Source organism: Grammomys surdaster, unplaced genomic scaffold (genome assembly GCF_004785775.1).
Source record: "Grammomys surdaster isolate TR1022 unplaced genomic scaffold, NIH_TR_1.0 126013, whole genome shotgun sequence".
NCBI lineage: Eukaryota > Metazoa > Chordata > Mammalia > Rodentia > Muridae > Grammomys > Grammomys surdaster.
The window spans coordinates 974042-998235 of NW_021620828.1; the positions used below are offsets into that span (position 1 = coordinate 974042).

At 48.3% G+C, this 24194-nt stretch overlaps 1 protein-coding gene and 1 non-coding gene across 7 annotated transcripts; both read right to left on the reverse strand.

The window, feature by feature from the left end:
• Positions 1 to 1520: 1520 nt before the first annotated feature.
• Positions 1521 to 24058, reverse strand: Ncapd2 (non-SMC condensin I complex subunit D2). Of its 6 annotated transcripts, none has more exons than XM_028754427.1 (32): positions 23913 to 24058; positions 22734 to 22879; positions 19928 to 20003; positions 19610 to 19668; positions 18954 to 19135; positions 18540 to 18682; positions 17105 to 17232; positions 16907 to 17030; positions 16586 to 16733; positions 13997 to 14194; positions 12872 to 13006; positions 12685 to 12772; positions 12421 to 12595; positions 11042 to 11157; positions 10548 to 10772; positions 9863 to 10037; positions 9553 to 9637; positions 7694 to 7827; positions 7211 to 7343; positions 7033 to 7117; positions 6794 to 6955; positions 6419 to 6591; positions 5457 to 5568; positions 5229 to 5352; positions 4991 to 5146; positions 4489 to 4666; positions 4299 to 4393; positions 3654 to 3734; positions 3329 to 3512; positions 2323 to 2473; positions 2088 to 2243; positions 1521 to 1850 (listed from the first exon to the last, which is right to left on the reverse strand). In XM_028754427.1, exons 2-32 carry the CDS (start codon positions 22858 to 22860, stop codon positions 1765 to 1767), a joined length of 4194 nt encoding a protein of 1397 aa, XP_028610260.1. In that variant the 5' UTR covers positions 22861 to 22879; positions 23913 to 24058; the 3' UTR covers positions 1521 to 1764. The 6 variants fall into 6 exon arrangements, with proteins under 6 accessions (XP_028610260.1, XP_028610263.1, XP_028610259.1 ...); XM_028754430.1 differs by having other exon boundaries at positions 2347 to 2473; positions 23890 to 24058; XM_028754426.1 differs by having other exon boundaries at positions 23890 to 24058.
• On the reverse strand, positions 19221 to 19542 carry LOC114610072. Its single transcript, XR_003709633.1, has one exon. It is a non-coding gene; the product is annotated as a small nucleolar RNA U85 (small nucleolar RNA).
• Positions 24059 to 24194: the final 136 nt, after the last annotated feature.

A 24194-nucleotide genomic window follows, 5' to 3' on the forward strand; every position in this document is an offset into this window, starting at 1 on the left:
AGAGGCGTCCTATAGTATCCCTCCTCGGAACCTGAGAGTTGCACCGCCCAGGCTAGGAGACACTGCCCCTTTCACCCACTGCAGCCCCAGGGTGGAGAGCTGGGACGTGAGGGCGGAAGTCCCTCCCCATGTAGGGACGTGCTGACTGGCCCTGGAGCCAGGAGCTCTTCTTCCTTGGCTGCCCTCGTGGTCGCAGGGTGACATCAGAGAGGGGAGAACGCAGAAGGGGAACTAGTACCCCTGAGCCAGAACAGACAAGCCCCTAGCCTCTTCCCACAAGTGGGAGAAAAGGGATTCTTCACTCTGAAGGGTAGGGAGGCTGGAAAGGCTGGAAGGGCTTGCCTTGGGGCACAGCAGCCAGGTGCAGGACAGGGGGACCCTGGGGCCTCTTTGCTAGACCAGTGCAACTTGAGACCACTCCCTGTTCTTCTAGCTGAAGTGCCTATTGCTATGTTTAGCTGGCCTGGTGATAACCTTTGCTTAAAAGGCAGGGAGCACGCTGGGCTGCACCCCAAATCTAGTCCTGGCTCCTTGCCCTCCTGGGATTGCCCTACCTCCTTGGGGCCCCAGAGCCAAGGCTGTGTTTAGACTGACAGCTGTGTGCCCATACCAAGGCTTTCCATGAGCAGGGAGCGGGCCAAATGGACAGGATGGAAAAGGGCGGGAGTGGCCCCAGCGCAGTGCTGGGAGCGGAGGCATCTCACACTCAGCCATATCTCAGCTGGAGCCACAGCGTTAACCCTTTTCCTACCAAGGGCTCAAGAGCCCTTCCGTAGTCTAGCCCTAACCTAGTGGGTTTCTGAGATGCAACTTCCCCTTCACCTCACCCTGTCGTCTATCATTACTGTTCCCTCACTAAGAGGTAGGGAGCATTTCAGCCGCCCTGTGCTGTTGTCATGGCAGCAGAATCAGCAGTTCTGCCTCCTGCTCCAAGTGACTCAGCACATTAAAGAAGGTGGGCAGCACACAGCAGGACTTGTTTCTGAGTGGCTGGACCTCCTACGGACGCCTTAACATAGTGAAGGACTGACTCTTGGGAGATGGACCTTGTCACCTACAGAACTGAGTGGGGGTCATGATCTCTGCCACTAGCCAGGCTGAGTCGTTTGCCAGTCTTCTGGGATGGGGTGGGGTGAAGAGGGACCAAACAAGGTCTAGAGCAGCGGTTCTCAGCCGTGCACTCCTGACATGCTGTGTACCGGGTGTGAAGGAGGGCTTCCTCCTAAGGACTGGGTGCTTGCAGCAGCCTCCTGCCCCACAACTCGGACAGAAATGTCTCTAGGTATTACCAAACATTTTCTGGGGTGCAAAGTACCCCCAGGCCAAGAAGTGCTTATGTGAACCTAGAAACCACATAATTCTTCACAGCAGAGTCTTTGTTGTGCAAAGATGAAGCACCACAGAGAGTCCATGAAGGTGCAGAGATAGCTCAGGATGCCTGGCTTCTCTCTCTGGACCACTAGCTATCTGCTGCCTGGATCTGGGCTAACCATGGAACATAGTAGCCTAGGACACGATGCTTAAAAGTCTATAAAAACATTTATTCCTTAGAAAACACGGTGATTGGCAACTGGCTCTTGGAAAGGGAAGGCAGCAGTCAGGTGCTGTAAGAGCAGGCCTTGACTGCAAAGATCATTTACATGTTAAAAACAAGAGGCAACAGCATTTTTACAGGGGGTGGGGGTGGGGGGTGAGGGTACTGAATTCAAGATCATCCAGTAAGATACCCTGCACAGCAGGGACCAGAATAAGCAAAGGCAGCTCCTAGGACCTGTGTCTTCGCCCAGATGCTCGGAGGATGGGGGTGGTTCTCTTGGGTGTCTCTTCTTCTGTCATCTCCGCTGAAAGTTCTATTCAAAGAATTATAGGAACAAAAGCTGAGTCATAAAGATGGGGCAAAATGGATCTCAAAACACACACACACACACACACACACACACACACACACACACACACACACGGCATACTGTGTAAGTCAGCCCAGTTGCACAGTGGGGAAGACATTGCCAGGAAGAATGAATCCACAGCCAGGCAAGCCCCGCTGGAGCCCCCACACAAGCAGCTGTCCTGTTGGGAGTGTGTCATACCGTCCTCACTGGACTCGTCACTTGAGAAGACAACTTTGGCTTTCCTCTGGGACTTGCGTTGCTGAGTATGTGGACCATGGGGTTTGGTACGTCGAGGCTTAGGTGTGACAAAGTCATTGTCTGAGTCTACAGAAGTCAGAGGCTGTAGCCTTGAGACTAGAAAAGGGAGGGAGACATGATTTCAAAACCAAACCCAAACCACAAAGAAAAGAAGGCGGAGACTGCTTGTAGGCACCTCCTGCGGGCTTGCCTCTCACACCATTGGACGGTTTCTTGGTAGACAGGGCTCGCTGGCTGCCTCCCTGGCCAGTTTCAAGTTCCTCCATTCCATCCATGCCCCTGGTGTGACAGGCGCGAAGCTTCTGTTCAAATTCGTCTATTATAGCCTGGAGGAAAAAAAGTTAAAAACAGAGCTGGAAACATTATCTCCCTGTCTAAAAAGATGTAGCCATGAAGGATACAGAAAGTTAAAGAAACCAGTCTGAAACTGTGATTCCCACTTGTGGGAGTGAGGTGGCCTCAGAGTCCTGAAAATGCCCAGTAGGACCCTAGTGGCAAGTATTTGCCACTGTATTCAGTGAGTGGACTTTGGATGCTGACCTGTCAATCACGTTCCTTCAGGTCTATGTAGACTGTAGAACCCAAGAACAGGAAGCTGATGGATGGGCTAGTAGCCATGAGGGTGCAGAATAGGAGCAAATGGGAACTTGACTTAACTTACTTTTGCTTTAAACATGAAACTACTCTAGCAGTTCTAGTGCCAAGCATGTGGGGCATACCTTTACTACCAGGAGACAGAGGCAGGGGGATCTCTGTTTGAGGCCAGCTGGGTCTACATAGCAAGACCCTATCTCCAGTAGAAAATGACCTTCACTGGGGCTGGGAAGGTGGTGTAGTGGTTAAGAGCACTGGCTGCTCTTACAGAAGACCTATGTTCAGCTCTCAGCACCCACGTGGCAGCCCACAACTGTCTAACTCCAATTCCAGGGGACTTGGCACCTTCACACAGACATACACAGGCAAAATACCAAAGCATGTTAAAAAAATAAAATAAAAAGGAAATAAGTGGCCTTTTAAAATGGGACCAGGAATGATGATGTGGTCTCAAGTCACTCTGGCTACATAGCTGTAGTGAGGTTAGCAAGGCAGGAAGCTCAGACCAGAGTCTCAGGGCACTTAGGGAGGGCAGATTACTGCACTGGAACCCAACAGGGCACGTGAGCCTGCGCCACTACACTCACCTTGCCCTCAGGCTTGGCCCCACGGCGCAGTTTGCCCACAACTGACAAAAAAGCACTGAAGACAGACTCATCTAACAGCTTGTCACCAAAGCACTCAAAGTTGTCCAGCATTTTATGGAGACCTCGCTCTGTGAGGGGCAGCTGGGACACACAGTAGGCCAGATCCCGGTACTGACGCTCAGTTCTGCACGAGGGAGGGAGAGACTTTGTGAGGCACACACACATCCTCCCCTGTCAGTCTCCTTTGGTCCCATGGGTGGCACCAGGGACTCTTTCTTCTAAAAGGTCCCTCTTGGCATAAAGATGTCCCAAAATGGCAGCATACCGGGCTGTGCGGAACCGCTGACACAGCTTCTCTACCAAGCTCTCTGTCTGTTTGTCCTTGGTAATGTAGGAGAGGAGCTGCCTGTGAGGAGAGAGAGCATGACTGGCCAGGAAACCCCTCTCTCAGTTCCTGTACTGAATCCACCACCCAAACTCCAGCATGGCCTTTTCTGTCCTTGCTTTAGAAGAGAGCTCTTTGCATGCATGGCCTTCCACTGTCCGGCTAGTCGCCTTTCCTTGTTGAGAATGCAAATAAGAGAAGAGCTGCCACCTAGTGACTGCTACTATGTCCCTCACCCTCACCCTCACCCTCACCCTCACACGCAGGCCTTCCCTATGTAAGAGCCTCAAGAACCACGCAGCAAGTCATGTCAGTCTCATAGGGTTAGACAGGCAAATAGGGGTCAAGTTACTTGTGGAGAAAGTACGGCTAAAATGTTCATCTGGAGCTGAAGACAGTGGCAAGAGTGCTTGCCTAGCAATGCAAGACCCTGAGTTCATTCTTCATTCTTTGCCCATCCATCCATCCATCCATCCGAGCTGTGATTACAAGTGTGTTTGGTTCCTAAGTCTGTGAGACAGACAGACAGACAGACAGACAGACAGACAGACAGACAGACGCCCCTCTAGGTCTAAAAAGCCATACTTCATGATGGTGTGGAAGGGCTCCTCCTCCACTCCGCCCTCTGGGTCTGACAGGCGGCTGATGATATCAGGGAGGAGATTATAGATTGCATTGCCCTGTAGGAGAGAGGATGAGGTGAGGTGGGGGAGCAGTGGGCAGAAGTGGGACCTAGACATTTCCTCTGCAGAAAGCCCCAAGATGCCTGTCTCACCTTGTGGGAGAGCTCATTGAAGAAATTCTTGGCCAGGGCAGCAATCTGAGGCACAGGGTCGATGAGCAGCACAGCCATCTCGCTCACCTGCCCCTTCACCTTCACCATGTCCTTCAGGATCAGGTGCGTCATCACCAGCCCCGCTGTCCTCCGTACTTGTTGAGCTGGATCTCTGAGGCTAGGAATAAAAGCTCTAGTCACTGAGATCAAGAACTCTTGGTTGTACCTTAAGGACAATAGGAAGGCCTTAAGAACAAGGGTCTATTGTTCCACAGTACGCAATTTTAGAAGCCGCTCCAAGGCTATTTTGAACTGAAGGCTGGAGTCAGGGACAGCATGAGACTTGTAGGCAAGATTTTAGAGGGAAGCGTTAGCTTCCAGTGTCCATTTAGGGCCTGCTTGTACAGGGTAAATAGCTAGCAGATACAGAAGTCAGTGCCACAGGCAAGGGGAAGAACCCATGAAGTCTCAGTGCGTTTCCGGAGGTCCAGGGATCTCTTACCGGGCATACAGATGAGGAGTCCAGGGATCTAACAGGTTAGGGAAGCGGATAGCCAGATCCCCAGTGGCAACCATGAGGTTAGACCGCACAGTGGGGAGTGAAGACTTCTCAAGCATGGTGAATAGAAGTCGAAGCTGGGAGTCGCAGAAAGGGGCACTGAAGGCAAAGGGAGAACCATCAGGAAAGCAAGTAGGCTGTATCATCTCATCTTCCTTGAGAGGGAGCCAGCTGGGCCTACCTGATCATGCAGAACTTGCCGAGGGCCAGCGATGCAGCTGCACAGAGCTCTGGACTCCTATACAAGCCGGGGTTGTTGCAGACTTTAAGTAGCAGTGGAACAAAGGCAGCAAGCACCTGACTGCCTGATGGAAGAACATGTCCAGGTTGGGAACAGACTGTGTCAACTGGGGGAAGGTTGGGGACACATTGTGTCAACTGGGAGAGGAGCACACAGTGGTTTTCTTACCATCCAACAGTTCCTTCTCACAGATGCTGCGGATGAGCTCTGCCTCCGTGTCATCAGCAGTGGCCCCCACCAGCCCCAGCTCTTCCTCCATGGTTGTCTCAGAGCTCGTAGTCTATAGCGAGAGAAGCCAGAGATCTCGGGGGACCAGTTCTCTTTTTTGAGACAGGCTTTTACACAACTCAGTCTCTCCTAAAACTTTTATGTAGATTGGGCTAGCCACAAACTCAGAGATCTGCCTGCTTCTGTCTCTCAAGTGCGCTTAACCTCTGAACTATCTCTCTATCCATAAGACATCTTTTTTTTTTTAATCAAAGCGTAACATTTATTTTGCATGAACAGATCTAAAGATGAAGTTTATAAAACCGTCCACAGAAATAACTAATATGCCCATGAAGAGAAAGACTCCTTGAGTGGAGAAGGGAATAACAGGTCCCTTTCATGAGTTTTAAGTTGCCAAGGCAGGCGGGTCTCTACATCTCTTCCTCTGAAGACACAATTGACTGTGGTCAATTTATAACTGTAAACAAATAAATCCTGTTCAGCCTAACAGTGGTTCAAGGTCACAGAAGTCAGGCTGTACCCCACTGCTGCAAGCCTCTGGTTTATTTATCTGCAAGACAAATACAGCTCCAACAGAGACGACACAGGATCCCACCAGGTGACAGGCCAGTAACACAGGCTAGTAAGGAGTGTGTTATGTGTGTGTTCAAACAACTCAAACAAAGTGCATCCTCAGCTGGGGTCTGTTTCTTACACTAAATCAAACCAGTCCGTCTATGTACCTATCGTCCCTTGCTGGGTGAGTATGGGGAGACTGTGCCAACTTGGTTGACACCAACCTTCCCCAGGGGAACAAAGAGACAGATTCTTTATTTACTAGTACAGAAGCAGAGATTCCTAGAAAGACATGCCCGGAGCTGAGGTCATGGAAACCAGGAAAACGGCCCTAGCCACGCTCTCACCTTCTCCTTGGGGCCCTTGGTCCTGTGCTCCTGCTCTTCTCGAAGAACCCGCCGCCGACCCAGCTCTCCGCTCACTGCCTGTTCCAAATGGACCAGCTGCTGTAGAGCCACATCCCCAGCCAGGGAGAGCAGGTTCATCAGCAGGAATGTGGGGAGCTTAGGGGCTGCCTCCTCTAAAGTAGAGGGAAGGAAAAGAGCTAAGTCCCATTACACTTCCAGACCCACTCCTTACTCACAGAGAAGAGTAAGACGTGGCAAAGAATGGCCCAACATCAACCTAGACAAAGTGAGGTGCTGTGGGCTGAGATCCCTGACCCTTTAGGGAAGGCTGGCTGCCCACCCAATCCCTGAGCAACGAAGCCTCTGCCCACTTACTGGGGTCAGCCTCAGTGGTATTCTCAAGCTTCTCCAAGGCTTGCTTTGCGCAGCCTTGTAACATCTGGGCACAGATCACTTCAGGGCCCTCTGCCAATTGGTAAGTCAGGGTCACTGCCACCTCTTTGAATGGGATCCAGAGGGGATCTGGGTGTGCAAAGCCTAGAGAGAAAGGAGAAGTTGATCTCTCTGGAGAAAGGGACCAACAAGACCTACTTTAGGCCCTTCTGGTCGCTTACCCTTTGTGACCATCTCCTGAAGTCGTTCAAACAACCTGTGCTCTTGAGGCAGCCGGAAGGGAGGGTGACGTTTTCCCAGGGAAGGCTGAGGAGAAGAAAGCAGAACGCCAAGGTAGGGAGGGCGGACAGGAAGCTCTCCACTCTCTCAGCGGAGCCACAAGCAACCCACATCACCTACCTTCCTCCTGTCCGAGATGTTGGCGATGGTGAGGCACACCTGCTGGGCCAGCCTGTAGTCCTGAGGAAACCTCTCATCCAGCCCCACCCTCACCAGGGTGTCTAAGTTGCTTCCTACAATTTCTGGTTTTCCTCTAGGGAAAGGAAAGCAGAGTTAAAGGCAGCCCTGGGCAGGGTTCTGTGGGAGACAACAGCAATGCAGGAAGGTACCAGCACCCACGGTGGGGTGGGTGTCTAGAGCCCTGAGGCACTACAGAAAGCTCCTGACCTACAGCCACGTCCTTGGATCCCCTTGAGCTAGTGACTATAGAAGATGGGCGGGGGGGGGTGTGTGTGTGTGTGGGGGGTGGGTGGGTACCCTCTTCATGCAGGCAGCCAATCCCAAGAAAGCTCAACTCTGCTGACCGTCATTACTGAGGGGAAGGGCCTTCTCAGACTCTCCTTGCCTTCCCCACTCTGCTTGCTTTCTGGGTCTGAGCCTCACCGTGCCATCATGCCAAGAAGCATGACAGAGGAACAGCGCTCCAGAGGAGAGCACGGGACCTTCTCCGTTGCCCGCTCCCACAGCAGTTGGATCACTGCTGGCTTTATCTCATCCTTCTGCACAAACTCACAAAGCTGAGGAGAAAAGACAAACAAGTCTGCTTCAGATTAACTGTCCCCTTGAGAGCCTGGATGGACCAGCGCTTGGGAGTGGAAGAGGAAGGAGGCTCAAACGTAAACAGTGTGAGGAGGTAGTTCTTGCTCGTTCTCTATTTCCCTGTTTCATGGCTTCCTTCAAAGCTGCCCTGCCTAAGGTCACACATTCAAAAGGACATTCCGAGTCCCACGAGGAGCACAGCTCTGACTGCATTCTGGATATTTCTTTTTCTTTTCTTTTTTTTTTTTTTTTTCGAGACAGGGTTTCTCTGTGCAGCCCTGGCTGTCCTGGAACTCATTCTGTAGACCAGGCTGGCCTCGAACTCAGAAATCTGCCTGTTTCTGCCTCCCAAGTGCTGGGATTAAAGACGTGCGCCACCACCGCCCGGCTTGGATATTTCTTACTGTGAGCACAAGTCAATGTATCTGCAACAGGGCCACTGTCCTTTCTGCCTTTTTGTTTGCCCAGCAATGCTGACACCTGTTGGTCACATGTCACCCACCCACAGCTGTTTCTGCAGGCCCTGTCTGTCCTCTCTCCACAGCCTTCCCACAGGAGCTTCCAGCAGCCCTTCTCCCCTGTTGTTGGGTCTTCCCCAGAGGGCAGGTCATCACAGCATGTGTCTCCAGCCCTTCTCTGACTACTGTGGCAGTCCTGAGCAGCAGCCAGCCTGGGAAATGCCAAGCCACTTGCCACCACCAGGTCCTCTTTCCTCAGAAAGGAACAAAAGTAGCAATCAGTAGTCAGGTCCAGCAGTCAGTGCTGCTCTTTACTGCCCCCTCGGGATGGGGAATGCCCCCACGGGATGGGGAATGCCCCCACAGGAATTCACCTCATTCAACCCTGGGGTCCCTCCAACTTGAAGGCATTCAGCGGCCTCCACAATTCAGTTTCAGCCCACTCACTCAACTGGATTGTCTTCTGAGGATAATGACCTTAAGTGAGAACACAAACTTCTTCCCTCTCCAGCTGGGATAGGCTACTTTCTTTACTTTTTAATCAGAATTTCTCTCCTCTTCAATTCTCATATTCTCTCTCTCTCTCTCTCTCTCTCTCTCTCTCTCTCTCTCTCTCTCTCATTCTGACTGCACTTCCATGACCCATATCTTTAAGCAGCTAGCTCTGTGCCCTCCGTTACACAGAGGTTGAACATCTTTTCTGGATCTCACATGGAGTATGTACAGCAAAACCAGCTGCAGTCAGTCACCTTTCCAGCCCTCCCTGAGCCTCCCTCACAGGTCCCACCCTACTTACACAAAGGACTACTCCAGAGTGGAGTTAAGAACAGTGCTTGGCACATATTAAACAGCATGTGTCATTCTGCTATTACAGTGGTTACCTATGCCACCATATTCTAGAGGTGAATACTTACACGCTCCATTTTTCTAAATATGTTTTATGGGTTTTTACTATAACCAAACCACTGGTTTCTTTACATCTGGGCACATGAATTGGGCATTATAGCACACACCTGAATCTGAACACGGAAGAAGCTGCAGCAGGACTATGAGTTTGAGGCCAGTCTGGGCTACACAGTGAGACAACTGCCTCGAACCAACAGCAAACAAACTAGGAAATTAAAAAAGTTGGGAATGGGAAAGCAACTAATCTTAAACCTCTCTGTGGAGCTGAGCAGATCTCCGCACACAGGGAATAGCCAGTAATAGTAACTGTGGAATGAGAAGAGGACCAACTGGACTTACAATTTCCTCAAGACACTGAATGGTCCCAAGAGAGGCATCCACTAACAACAACGAAAGGTTCTGAATCAAAGTCTGCGCCTTGGCTCTGTGGGAACAGCAGAGATCCGTGGTCATGAAGACTGGAAATATCAACTTGGCAAACAGGCTATTAGGTTAAATAACGACCCCAGCAGAAGTTCACCCTGAGCCTGGTAAAGACCCAATCATGAGTTCAGAACTCCCCTAGAACATCCTCCTCATTCAGATGACTAGGAAATCCTGTTAGAAGCTGACCTCAGAAAAGTTAACGAAGACAAGGAACTCCATGTACCTGGCAGAGTCCCCTTTCGGGCTGAGGTAGAGTTGGCGGTACGCATTAAGGACAGCTTCCCGGACACCAGGCTCCTTAGACCAGATGAGAGGCAGCATGCGGCGTACCCCAAACAGGGCCTGGGGTACCCCAAATTGGAATACCATCACAAAGAACTCAATCACCTCCTGCACCACTGAGAACAGATACAAATATCACCCATCTACTTGGCAAATACCACAATACTCACAGATAGAACCCTTAGTGACATAGATAGAACAGTAACATGGCTGTAGAGGTCATTGTCACTGTCCCCGAGAATGACACCAGAATGCCTTCTCATGACACTGGTAAACAAAGTAAACTGTAAAACGGAAGCAGTGGTAAACACCCTCTGCCTTTTAATGATGCAGGCATCAGGGACTGGGCGATGGCGCAGTGGTTAAGAACACTCACTGTTCTTCCAGAAGACTCAGGTTTGATTCCCAGTACCCACACAGTGGCTCACAACAATTTCTAATTCCAGCTTCAGAGAATCTCTGACTCCCTCTTCTGCTCTCCACAGGCACCAAACCTGCATGCAGTACACGTGCAGGCAAGACTCTCATCCACATAAACCAAAGTCAAGTCTAACAACGATAACAACGATAAGAACAACGATGGAGGTGAGCAGGCAGGACTGGTTTCCGACGAGCGCCCGGCCTACCTGTCGTCGTGTTCTCATACATCATCTTGCTGATGATGCCAATGGCTTCTGTAATCTTCTGGGAGAAGCTGTAGGCATCCTGCAGATACTGCACCAGCATCTCCTGCTTCACCAGCTCATCATTCCTCTGGGATCCCTCAGGCTCAGGCACACTGGGAGGGTCTTTACTGCCAGTTAGCCCTGGATCTGCGTCCCCACAAGACTCCTGTGTGGAAGCTGCAGGGCCTAGGAATTAGAGAGGTACAGGTTAGTTTTGCTCAAGTGTACCCTGGAGTTCAGTGGCTGCCAACATCCCTGGATATTTCTTTCAATAATGTGAAGGTACGAAATGAGAACGCGCTCTGAAACACTTTGGTTCATTTCTCAATTCCCACAGACCTCTCTCTCTGGTTTGCAAAGGTGCCCTATGACTGGGCTGCTCCCCTGTGAGAGCAAGTGTCAACTCCCCCAGCCTCCTTCAGCCCAAGGCTGTGCTTGCTGACTGAAAGGATTACCTTTGAAGATGATTTCCAAGAGATTCAGGAAGCTGTTTTCCTCTGGCTCTGTGTGACTGAAGAGTTCAGACTCCTGGAAGCGACTGGTGGCTTCCCGAGTGAGAATAATAGCCTGTCTAAAAGAACAGCGCCTGTAACCAATTTAGCACCAGACCCCCCGTCCCTGAAGGCCTTGTAAGGGATTCTACCTAGTGACTCTGTCCAGCCCCTACATGCAGTACCCTATAAAAAAGGGATGTCTCATGCTTAAAAAGACGAGCAGTTCCTACCAAGCAGTCAAACCCCAAACCCCTGAGCCTTTACCGTGGTCCTCAAACAACATGAATAAGCTTTAAAACCACAGATCCAGAGCTAGCCAGAGAGCTCAGTAGGAAAAGGAGCCTGCCACAGAGTTTAATGACTTACAGAGTTCAATGCCCAGAACCCACACGGAGAGAACTGAGTCCCAAAATTGTCCTCTAAACTTTATATATGCTGTACCATGAACCCCTTAAGTAAATACATAACTAAATACATGTAAAAACAAACCAAAACAAAATAAAAACCCACTGCAAACATCTGTGTAAAACCTGCTGCTATGTATGGAAGCACCAGACTTTCAATAATGTGTTACTTTGATGGATAACCACACAATGAGGTTCTTTTCTGTTCTTCCAACAGTTTTACAGTGTAGTCAGAATGGCCATGAACTCACTCTGGATCGCAGGCCGCCCTTCAACTCCCAACTCTCCCACTTCAGACTCCCCAGTCCTAGAATTGCAAACGAGTACTGCTGCCCCACAGTAACACTGAGTAGCCATAAAAGAAACCACAGGGCAGGGCTGGGCAGCATAGGTCAGCCCAGTGGCAGAATACATGCTTAGCAAGCTCCTGGGTCCCATGTCTAGCAAGAAAACCAAAAAGATGGCAAGTGGTTTATGTTATGCTGGAGATTGAAGCCAGGGCTTCGTAGCTGAGGCGAGCTTCTGGCAACCAAGCAACTGCCATCCCTTGTCACCTTTTGGGGACAAAGTCTTGCTACGAAGGCCTGGCTGTGAGGAAGGTTTGCTGTTTAGGCCTTGCTGGCCTTAAGCTTGCAGCCTCCTCCGGCTTCTGCCTCCTGAGCACTGGGGTTACAGGTATGCACATCATACTAGGTCCATTCAGTTGTATGAAGTGCTAGGACCAAACCCAGGGCTTTGGAATTACAGGCCTATGCCATAGACTAAGCTCCTGAGTAGTTTTAAAAACATTTCAAAGTAGAAAAGCAGTTGTGGAATATGCATTTGGTCAGACATTACCACAGTAAAAATGCCTCTCACTTCCGGCAGGACTGCTAAGTCTCTACAAGGTTAACTGTAAATCCACGAATCTTCAGAGCACCCCGTTCCTTCACATACTTGTAACTAGCTTTGGCGAGCAGTTGATGGATGCGTCCCTTCACCTCCTCTGCAGTCTCTGCATCAGCAATTTGCTGATCTGCCTCTTCTTGGGGAAACTTCAGAAGCTGCTGCAGGGTAGACTTCAATTCTGGCAACATGGCCTCCCACTCCTCCTCCGGGTCTAGTGCTGCAGCTGACCAGGAGGGAGTCTTGTTTAGTCTTTCCTGGGGGTTGTGACCACAGTGAGGAAGCAGGGCGGCCTCCCAGGCGGGGACTACTCACGCGCAGCTGCAGTTCGCCTCTGGGCTCTCATTTCTTGTAGTTTCTCAATTTCCTTCTGCAGTGGTCCAGCAAGGTCGGTATCACTGAGCTGTTGATGTAAGATAGAATGCATATCATGACACTAAGTGACAGAACTCCATCCCTGTTTCTGTTTAACCCCTCTTCTGCACACACCACAGTTCCTTACCTTGCAGGAAAAGGGATTATTGGCTAGAAAACTGGCCAGCAGCTGAATGGCATTTTTACACACGAGCACTGACTTGTCTGCCAGACGTCCTACTGCTAAGGCCACCACTGCCTGGAAGCGGGTCAGGGGGAGTGCCTGGACGAGCAGAAAGAGTCAATTCAAAGCTAGCAGTATCCAACTGCGGCCTCTGGGGTACAGCCAGTGGAGGATAGCTACGTATGTTCCTCAACACAAAATCCTAGCCCTACTTAAAGAGGTTGGAACCACCATGAGTCTAAACTCAGTCACCCACTCATTCTAAAGAAGCTTTTCTGTGGGATTATAAAATATGTGAGCAGCATACACTGCAGTCGTTAACCGGAGCAGACACCTTTGTCCTTGGAAAGGGAAGACTTTTATTACTGGTCCTAAGAATACCAGGTTTAGATTCTTCTTTGGAGCAGTTACTAGATTCTGCACCCACTTTTTAAAAAGATTTATTTATTTTTATTTATATGAGTACACTGTAGTTGTCTTCAGACACACCAGAAGAGGGCATTAGATCCCATTACAGATGATTGTGAGCCACCATGTAGTTGCTGGGAATTGAACTCAGGACCTCTAGAAGAGCTGTCAATGCTCTTAACCACTGAGTCATCTCTCCAGCCCTCTGCATCTATTTTAAAAACAACAACAACAACAAAACGTTTTCAGGGGCTAGAGAGAGATGCCTCAAAGGTTAAGAATACTGGCTGCTCTTCCAGAGGACCTGAGTTCAATTCCCAGCACCCACATAATGGCTAACAACCAACTGTAACTCCAATCTTGGGGAATAAGATACCTTCTTCTGGCCTCCAAGTGTACTGCATGTATGTAGCAGATGGACACAAGCTAGCAAAACACCCATACACATACACATACAAGAAAAATAAAGGAAAAAAATTTTTTAATTGAAGCAAGGTCTCATATAGCCCAGTCTGCCTTCAAACTTTCTGTGTGGTCTTACACTATTGCCCCTCCCGTCTCTGCTGGCATCTACTGGGCATGGTCTGCTGTCAGGCAGGCCACAGTGCTCAGCCAGATTCTCTCTTCAGTTTGACAAGTATACGGAGGCCTCTTAAACGTTTCAGCACAGAGGTTGCTCACCTTCTGCTGGACAATTCGAGTAAAGAGCTGCAAAACACGGTTTCGAACAAAGCAGTTCACATCATGGCCATGAGCTTGCAAGCTGTCCAAGAACTGATCTCTGGTTTCTCGAGCCGACTCTTCTAGTTGGTCACCATTTAGAACCTGCAGTACCATCTCGGCCATAGCTGCTAACACAGCATTTCGCATCATGTAATTCTGGGGGAGGTGGGGGGGTGGGGTGGCGGCAGCGGGGGAGAGAGAGAGGGAGAGACATTGGAACACATTTGTCAACTTCCATAAATACGTTTCTTTCCCTAAACTCTTCTGCCCTTAGGCAAGGTTAGGATTGCTTATGCTAAGCTGTGACTTTTCTGGTCAACTGCCTGGGTCTTTGTCCCCAAGATTAGGGACAATGCTGAGACCAAAGTGGATGTTTGCTCAGAAGATGTCAGAAGAAAATAAATAAGAGCCAAAATCACTGGGTGGGAATGCCTAATCTGAAATGCTCGGAGCAGTGCTCTGGATTTTGTGTATCTGTATACACATATTATCTTAGGGACGAAACTTACTCTAAATGCAAAATATGTCTGTTTCAAATATTTCACACACATAGCCTAAGGGTAATTGCAGATAATTAAAAAATTTATGTCTATAACTGTTCAGCTTGCATGTGTATCTGTGTACCACATGTGTGTCTTGTATTCAGCGAATCCAGTGTCAGTGTAAACTGTGGACTTTGGGTACTGAGCTGTCAATCATTCAGAAGAGGACACTAGATGTCCTGGAATTGGGTGCTAGGAACCGAACCCAGCTCCTCTGCAGAAAAAGTGCTTTTAACACAGAGCCATCTATGTCATCAGCTCCTTGGATATTTTTAGTAATTACATATAGGAAATATAATTTCACAGTGTGGAATTTCCTACCTGTGATATTTACTTGGAGTGTTCTAGAATCAGGATTGCTGTTGCTTACACTATACTTGGTTATCGTATCTGGGACTGGCAAAATGGCTCAGCAGGTTGGGTGTGTGCCACCAAGCTTAAAGATCTGAGTTTGATCTCCAGGACCAGCGAAGGGAAAGGAGCTAATTTCCACACATATGTACATATTATATACACATACACACAAAGTAAATGAATATATAATTGTTTTTCTTCTGAGACAGGGTCTCACTATGCAGCACTGTCTGGCCTACAGTATGAAGAGCAGGCTAGCCTCAAACTCAGAGAGATTCACCTGCCTCTGCATTCTGGGTTCTGGGATTAAAGATGAGTGTGCCACCATGTCTGGTAAGTAACAATTAAAAACCAAACTCAGGTCTATCCATCAATGCACATTTGAGAAACATTTCTCCTTATCCTTCATAATGAGGTCACAAAACGTTTGAGCCTTATGAATAAACATTTGTTTTCCTTCTTACTCCTTAGAGACACACAAGAGCAGAGATCGGCCTCAGTGCTAAGAAGTCCATTATGTAATCCGGTAGAGAAGAGGGCAGGGGATTTTTTTCTCCCCTGCCTTGACCAAAAGCCAGAGAACAGTTGCACACAAGAAGTTAAAGAAAATTAGATCAGTGAGTAGAGTGTCTTTGACATGTACCTCAGAACCCCCAGCACTAGCCGGGGAGAGGCCAGGTAAGCATCCAGGAAAGAGGCACAGTTTGGGTGAGAAAGCTCACTGTCTGTAGAAAGCAAGGCCAGCCAGATGGAGCAAGAGGCTCCAGGCCAAGGAGAGGATGGACTGGGCACCAGAGCTGAGTCGTTCTCACTAGACAGGCTGTGGAACGGCTATCTCCTCTACTAGACCTGCACAAACCCAAATTACCACTCAGAAAAGGGAGGGCTCCTCCTGAGCGTCCCCGTGGGAATGTCAGGGATAAAGCTAGAGAACCTTGTCTTCTTTACATGAAATTCTATTTTGGGGATAGTCTGGCTTCCATCCTAACTGAAAGCTACTTTCTCAAAAATCAACCTAGAGGCCAGGTGTGGGTACACACACACACAGACACACACACACACACACACACACACACACACACACACAAAGGGCTGGAATTTCAGAGCTTGGGAAGTAGAGTTCAAAATTCAAGTCCAGCCTTGGCTACACAGCAAGTTTGAGGCAAGCCTAGGCTATGCAAGACACTGCAAAGGGAGAGGCGAAGGGGAGAGAGAGGGAGAGAGACGGAGGGGGGAGAGAGAAGGGGGGAGGCTGTGACTCATCACTAGGCACGGTAGCACATCTACACTTCTGAACTTGGAGCCAGCCCAGGCTACACAGAAAGTCCCCTTCATTCTTATTCTGTGCATACATGTTTGATATGTGTGTTTGTGTGGCACACGCATGCACCATGGAGCATCTGTGGAATGCAAAAGACAACCTTGAGTGTCAGTGTGCCCCCTCTCCTGCACACTCACATGCAGGCGAAACACTCACACACATAAAATTGATTAAAAGAAAGTTTAAAGAAAGAATTTCAACGTTTACAGCATGTGCTTATTATTAACATGGATAAATCTCTGGGTTAATCCCCAGAACCACATTAAAGTGGAGAGAGTGACTTCAACAGTAAAGCCCCTGGACAAATCTTGAGATCCCCAGACAGACTACCTCTCCATCCAGCTGGTCTAACAAAACGCACATGCTGGACATCAGGACCGCTGGGACTCGCTCTGCTAGCTCCGTGAGGAAAGCGGCAAAGCCCTTTGCCCCTGCTGTGTCTCGACTCAGCTCCTGTGCACACTTCTGTCCAATCTCTCTATACAGGGAGGAAACACAGACAGAGCAAGAAAGCTCAGTTACTGAGTTCCCAACAAGAGAAGCCAACACAGGCGCCAGGGCTGAAGGACTCCAACATCACATGGAGAAAGGACCTCTAACGTTTTTTACTCCCCTCCGTGCCCCAGGAACACAGACACTCTGAGGAGTCACCTTACAATCTCTCCCACTATGCTCTTCATCCCGTAGTCTGTCGCCCACAGACTCACAGCTGTCACGAGGACAGAGGGCAGGTGCTCGAAGTGCTGCAGCATCTGGATGATCTTCACAGTCGCACCTGCGGAGCAAACCGTTAGGCATTCAGGGAGAGCGGCAAAGCAGGGGGTGGGAGCAAGGCAGAAGGCAACTTACTGAACATATGGTTATAGCGGACCAAGGCCACCCCCAGCAGGTGTGCTATGGCCTCCTTGGTGGAGCGGTTCTTCTGGAGACTAATGGTGGGGTTCTCCAAAAGGCGGTAGCAACAGCCAGTAACCAAACTAAACAAAAAAGGATGGATGGGAAGACGTGAGCTGTGTGGAGTCCAGACACCAGGCAGCCGCCGTGACTCATCCTGTCCTACTATGTCCAAACCAAGGTTTCTAGTCCTCCGTTCTTTTAGTCTAATCACCCTCTATACCAAGCATTCCTTCCTTCAGGACTTAGTAAATTGCAGCCAGTTACCATGCCAACAAGAAACCAGAATATAAGATCGAGATGGTAAGGCAAGGTTAGTGAAGACCTTTCATTGTTAAAATGGTGAGTTCAGAGACAGTCAGCAGTTAAGAGCACCGACTGCTGTTCCAGAGGTCCTGAGTTCAATTCCCAGCAACCACATGGTGGCTCACAACTAGATCTGATGTAATCAGATCTGATGCCCTCTTCTGGTGTGTCTGAAGACAGCAATAATGTACTCATACACATAAAAATAAATAAATAAATAAATAAATAAATAAATAAATAAATAAATGGTCAGTTCAGTCTTTACAGACTTTAAATTCCATCTGCTGTAACTGACCATTTACTTTCACCTTGTTTTTAGTATGTGTGTGCGTGCGTGCATGTGTGTATTCCTATGTGTGCATGTGGAAGCCAGAGGTCAACCTTGGGTTTCATTTCTCAGGAGCTGTTTGCCTTGGTTTTTGAGACAGGGGCTCTCCCTGGGACCCACGTTTGGCTTGTTGAAGATCAAACGCAAGCCCTCATGATTGCACAGTGAGCGCTTTACTGACAGCTACCTCCTCAATCATTACTCATTTGGAGATAAAGCCTCACCGCTATACAGCCCTGGGTGGCCCAGACGTCTCTATGTTGACCAGGCTGGCCTCAAACTCTCAAGAGCTAGGATTAAAGGTGTGTGCCATGCCCAAGCTTCACCTAGGGGAGTCTTAGTAAACACGTTTCCATGAATGGATGGGTATTATCAATGAGAATTCCATTATGGTGGCACATGCCTTTAATCCCAGTACTTGAGAGGCAAAGGCAGGTGGGGTGAAGCTCTGTGAGTTCAAACCCAGTTAGGTCTACATAGACTTCCAGGCCAAACAGGGCTACACAGTGAGATATTGTCTCACAAAAAAGGGGGAGGGGACAAGAGAGAAATACAGATTCCATTCACTATGTATTGTCTGTATGTGTGTATGTGTGTGTGTATGTATGTATGTATGTATGTATGTATGTATGTATTACACACTTCTATGCATTATTACAAGTAGAAATAAGGGATGAAGTATTTAAAAGGCATATCTAGCAACAGAACCTCATTCCGCACGGCTCAAGACCATCTGCAGCCATCCTAATGACCCACCTGACAAATTCCTCTTCAATGACTGAGTGGTTCCAGAGGTGACGAATGTCCAGCTGGAGCAGCTGGGTTAAAAGCTGAAGAACTGGTTGCCTCTCTTCCTCCCAGTCAAAGCCAAGGGCTGCTTTGGACCGGGCTTTCTTACCCTAAAGTGAGGGCGGGGATCAATCAAACAGAGTACTGGTCATCCAGTCTCTGTGCCCACACTCTCCAGTGTCAAGGCAAGGTCAGCAGTACCATAGAGGATTTTAAGTTCTAGAACGCACAAGAACTACTTGTCAAGGAAGGAGATCTGGTCCTTGAGTGCTCCCCCTAAATCGCAAGCAAGAACAGTAAGCATGCTTTTTAAAATCGCTAGTTTCTTTCCCATCAATTCCTTTACCCTTCACATAAAACGGACCAGGAATTTCCAATTACCTTCCCACCAATGTCCAGGTCAATGAGGCTTGTCCGGCTGGTCATATTCTCAAAGGACTCCAAGAGGCGTATCAGGGCATAGCAGTTCATTTTGAGGGCATTTAGGTGGGCACTTCTGTCTAATCCACTCAAGGCTGCACCATCCAGGAGGGATGACAGTTCCTGGGAGTGGCAGGACACCACTGTGAGGGGCAGAATCTGGGAGTTGGTCTCAATGGCTTTCTTCACAGACCCCCAACTTCCAAACACTTAATAATTAACACTTGTAGCCATCAGATTACCAAAGATCTGCGTGTCATTTCTCAGTGGTCATGACACAGCTAAGTCCTTTGAGACCCCTGACCCTGGCACCTCGAATACAGACTGTTCCTACTTTCACTCCAGTTACCACCACTCCTTCCTGGCAGCTGGAGAATCACCCACTGGAATGAGGTGGTTCAAAAAGTAGGAAAATTGTTGTTGGTCCGCCCTTACAGTGAACGCACATGACTCTGTATCGACCACCAAGATTACAGACCTCAATAGGTCAGAGGTCCCTGGACTTAGCCAAACCAACTGAATCACAACAGCCTTGATATCATCACATGGCTGAGAAAATGTAGGAACTGCTAAACATAACCAACACCTTCCAGCCCCTGCCCCCAGACCCCAGACACCTTTCTTCAGGAATTCCAGGGTGTCCTCCTTGAGGCCAGGTTCTATACTTCGAAAGTGACTACGAGGGAAAGAAAGGTGTGGGAGTGAGACAGGAGCCTGCAGAGTCCATTCTCAAAGATCAGCTCAAAGGAATCTAACGTCAAAATACTCAGGAAATTGTCAACTACGGTGGCAAGCTGGATAAACGCTCACTGTGGATGTCAGCACCCAGAACCAATTATCAGTGAACCCATAATTTGGAATTTTGAAACTCACATGCAAAACCAGAGAAATAGCCACCAGTTCTTTCAAAAGCACCTGCTGTGGATTTCACTTACTGTAAAATGCTGTAGATTGTATCGAAGTGCTCCAGTATGGCGAGGGGCCCCTGAGCTCGGAAGGCAGACTGAAATGCTAGAAAATTCAGAGGAAAGACAGGATTTCTTGGTAAATTCTATTTTTCTCCAGAAGGCATTTAGTTGACATGTTTCCTGAATCTGTGTTTTTCACGATCTTGGTTTTTTTTTTTTTCTTTTAAAGAATGCCCCTCAATTTATATTTGCTTAATGTTTTGTTTCCCGATTACTGTTTTACCAAGATGACCACACACGTGAAGTTCCCATCCTTCCCATCGGATCTATCAAAAGGCGGATGAGTCGACACTGCGGCACGTAGCCATAGGCTCAGCAACTCAGGAGGCCACAGCTAAGAGCTGCTACCACAGACAGACTCTGTCATTACACAGATCAAGCAAAGAGGCAATCCCTGAGCACTGACTCCAGCTCAGCACTCAGTGGCATCTCTCATTTCTCCCCTGTAGGACTTTTTCTTTACAAAACCACGTCCTACACTTTGGTCAAGAAAGGACCACACCCACACCCATACACACGTGTGTGTGTGTGTGCGCACACACACACATGCACACAAGGTCAGTAACATGACAGCCATCTACTCTTTGACGCTTACACAGTAACAAAATTGCCGATGACGCAGGACTTAGAAGGCATCCTGTTAAATGACGTGTGAAAATAGCTTTGGGAAAGCAAATGATGCTACTCTCTGGCTTCAGTCACATTTTTGTAAGGCAAGCACCTGTGAACACAGATATCACTGCAGTATTTCCCAGATTGTTCTTTTCTATTTCCATTACTGTTTCTATGCCTGCTAATGTGAATCCTATGTAAGAACGAGTTGAGGGCTGGGTGGGCGTGGTGCTGTGTTCCTTTAATCCCAGCATGGAGGAGGTAGGAGCAGGGTCACACAGTGAGACAGCCTCAAAAAAAGGAGGGGAAGGAAGGAGAGCTGAGGTGACCATGTACAAGACCCTAAATATCCCTTAGGGATGCTTTGCCCTACCTCAGAAGACAGGCTTCTCTTTCCTCTGCCCTGTGCTCTGGAATGCTTTCCCTGTGCTTCCTTTCTTTTAGTTCCTTCTTACTTTCAAAGCTTTTATAACATATACTCATGTATAAGGTAGGTTCTGTTATATTTTCTTTTTATGGGAAGGGGTAGGACAAGGCTTCACTGTGTCAATCAGGCTGGACTTGAGGTATTCACCACATTTCTCTCATAAAAATATGGAATGTTTCATCAGGGGTGGTGGCACATGCCTTTAATCCCAGTACTCAGGAGGGTGAGGCAGGTGGATCTCTGTGCGTTCAAGGCCTGATCTACAGAGTGAGTTCCTGGACAGCCGGGGCTGCACAGAAAAACCCTGTCTTGAAAAAACAAAAAACCAAACCAACAAAAAATATGGAATGTTTCATGGGCCATGCTTCTTCCTGTTTCATTCCAACCTAGGTCCCTGTGCCCCAGAAATGAACTTTCCTTCCTCACACCACAGGATGGCCCAGGAGCACCTTCTATCTTCCTGGCCCAGTCCTAGCGTCAATTCTTGGTGAGTTCTGGCTCATTTTAGGGGAGAAGGGTTTGTAAAAAACCCAAACTCTAGCCAGGCAGTGGTGGCACACACCTTTAATCCCAGCACTTGGGAGGCAGAGGCAGGCTGATTTCTGAGTTCAAGGCCAGCCTGGTCTACAGAGTGAGTTCCAGGACAGCCAGGACTACACAGAGAAACCCTGTCTCGAGAAAAAAACAAACAAACCCAAACTCTAGGCACTGGATAGATTCACTGTTGCTTCCAAATACTAAGCAAGTCTGAGGCAGGAGGACTGAACACACAAGCCTCACTTTGTATACACTGGATAAGCATGGTACTAGCCCTTCTATTGTGTTTGATTCAATCTCATGTTATTTTATTCACCAAGCCCTAAAAGCAATAGGCTATAATTTACATACCAAACATTAAACATACCTAACATTAAACATGTAGTAAGCTATACTGTTTTAAAAGCTTGTCCATGCATACTCTGTAATGACGAATTATCTAGCAACAGGCATCTCAAAACATATCTCCCCATATAGAATTTTTACGTGACAAGCGACTATGTTTTGTGTGCTAGTACAGCTGTGTTTCTCCTTTACTACACATCTTGGAAACATAATCTCGTCTCTAAACAGTGTTCTCTAAGACATGGCAAGTCAAACACTATCACTGCCAACAGTACTCCTAAACTTCATGCATTTAGTGTATGCGTACTGGTGTTTTGCTCTGTATTGTACATACACACCTATATCTGTCTGTCCATCTGTCTGTCTGTCTGTCTGTCTGTCTGCCTACCTACCTACCTATGTATCTATCTGTGTACTGCATGTACAAGTTATAGACAATAATCAGCTGCCTTGTGGTTGCTGGGACTCAAACCTGGGTCCTCTGGAAGAGCAGACAGTGCCCTTAACCTCTAAGCCACCTGTCCAACCCCTAGCCTACAATTACCAGGACTTTACATTGCCACATGGTAAAAGGTAAAAATACAAAAATCTTTCTCTGAAAAAGTAACTAGGTTAACCAAGACTATTTCTTGAATAATCCAGGGAAGATGGTCCAGTACATTTTACGTCATGAATTCCATGTAGCGCTACGATCAAAACAAAAACCAAGAACAACAACAAACCAAACAAAAAACCCCAACAGCAACAAAAAGCAGGGACTAGAAAAGATATTCCTGGCCCTGATGGAGTACCACAGGGCTGTAGGACAGAAAGGACAATAGCATTCCATATGGTGGTAGCCATGGGTCTCACCTCTAAGCTGGGACGAAAGCTGCTTGAGGGGTAACACCTCCTGAACAACATACTGGTTCACACCGCCACTCTTCAGCAGCTCCTCTGGAGATAAGGGAAGGTGGAACTCAAAGTTGTGGGGAGACATCTTTCTCCCACTGGTTCACCTAGAAAACAAACAGCAAAAAAGTCACTGTGTAAATCTATGAGTGTGTTGTCTTTTTATTATGTGACAAGAACATTTCTAATAAGTCTACCACAGGCTCAGGTTCAGTTATTTTTCCCCCACTTTCAGTATATATAATGTCTTTCAGTCTTACAATAAGCTATATGAATCATCTTGTAAAAGATAAGATCAGAGCTACACAAAGTAGCACATGCTTTATATTTATATTCCAAGTACACGGGAATCAGTAGGACGGAGTTCAAGGCCAGTCTCTGCTCCGTGGTCTGGGCTGAGAGAGATCTTGTCACAAAACATCCTCCCCTGCAAACCCTCCTCCCACTGCAAAAGCAACTCGAGATGAGAATCTAATTCTTATTTTTCTTACGCTAAGACATTGAGTTCTTATGGTCTCCTCTGTAAAATGGTGTAACTCTGGGGCTCAAATGAATCAAGGGTTAAAAACTAGTAAAGAGCCATGTGTGGTAGCACATGCCTATAAACTCAACATCTGGAAGGCTGAGGCAGGAGGATTGCTGAGCTTGGGGCCAGCCGGGGCTGCAGTGAGACTGCCCAGGACTATATCTCAACAACAACACAAGAGAATATTAATTAACTATCAAGTGACAATCAGTGTATACATACAGCCTTATTGCTTCCATTTTAAAGTGAAAAGATCCTTAGAAAATGTTTCACTCAGCATTGGGGTTCTAGTCTGCAAAATGGAAGGACATTAACTTCTACTTATCCTGTGCCTCATTCTGTGACTTCCTAACCTCGGTCTCACGGGGTGCATAGCGAAACAACCAAATCTACATATTGTGCAGTAAGGTTATGCGATTTTGTCCAAATCGCATATTCCGATTCTGATCTGTCAGACTCACAGCCACCCAGGATCTCAAGGGCATCCTTACCAGACTGCTCCCGACCGCACTCTGGCAAAGGCTGCGTCACGTCCTGGACCTGATTTTCTCAACCTTTCACTCCCCGCTTCCTAGCCCTGCCACACTTCACCTGGACACCTCGACACTCCTCACCCGCCGCTTCTTCAACCGGAGATGCCCCGCCGAAAAGGAAGGAAGAAAACACTAGGACACAAAACGCGCCAAACAGCAAGATGGTTTTCAAGCTGGCGGAGAAACCAGCCAATCCTCGACAGGCTGAGACGGAGACCCGCCTCAGAGTAAAGCGTCCGGCTCGCCAAGCCCGCAACTCAGAGTTCAAACCCCAACGGCTACCAGGAGGCCAATCGCGACAGAGGCTGGAGAAGCCGACCAATCACAGCCCCGGAGGCGGGGCAAACAGGCGAGGGGCGTGGC

Bases quoted from the DNA above. Each gene is read 5' to 3' on its own strand.
- Ncapd2 (XM_028754427.1), bottom strand. From the start codon at position 22,860: ATGTCTCCCCACAACTTTGAGTTCCACCTTCCCTTATCTCCAGAGGAG. The intron at 19,669-19,927 runs GTAAGTGAAATC...TTTCCCTCGTAG, and splicing joins ACAATCTACAGCATTTTACA to TCACTTTCGAAGTATAGAAC. The intron at 6,956-7,032 runs GTAAGCGACCAG...CTTTCTCTCTAG, and splicing joins TCAGGAGATGGTCACAAAGG to GCTTTGCACACCCAGATCCC.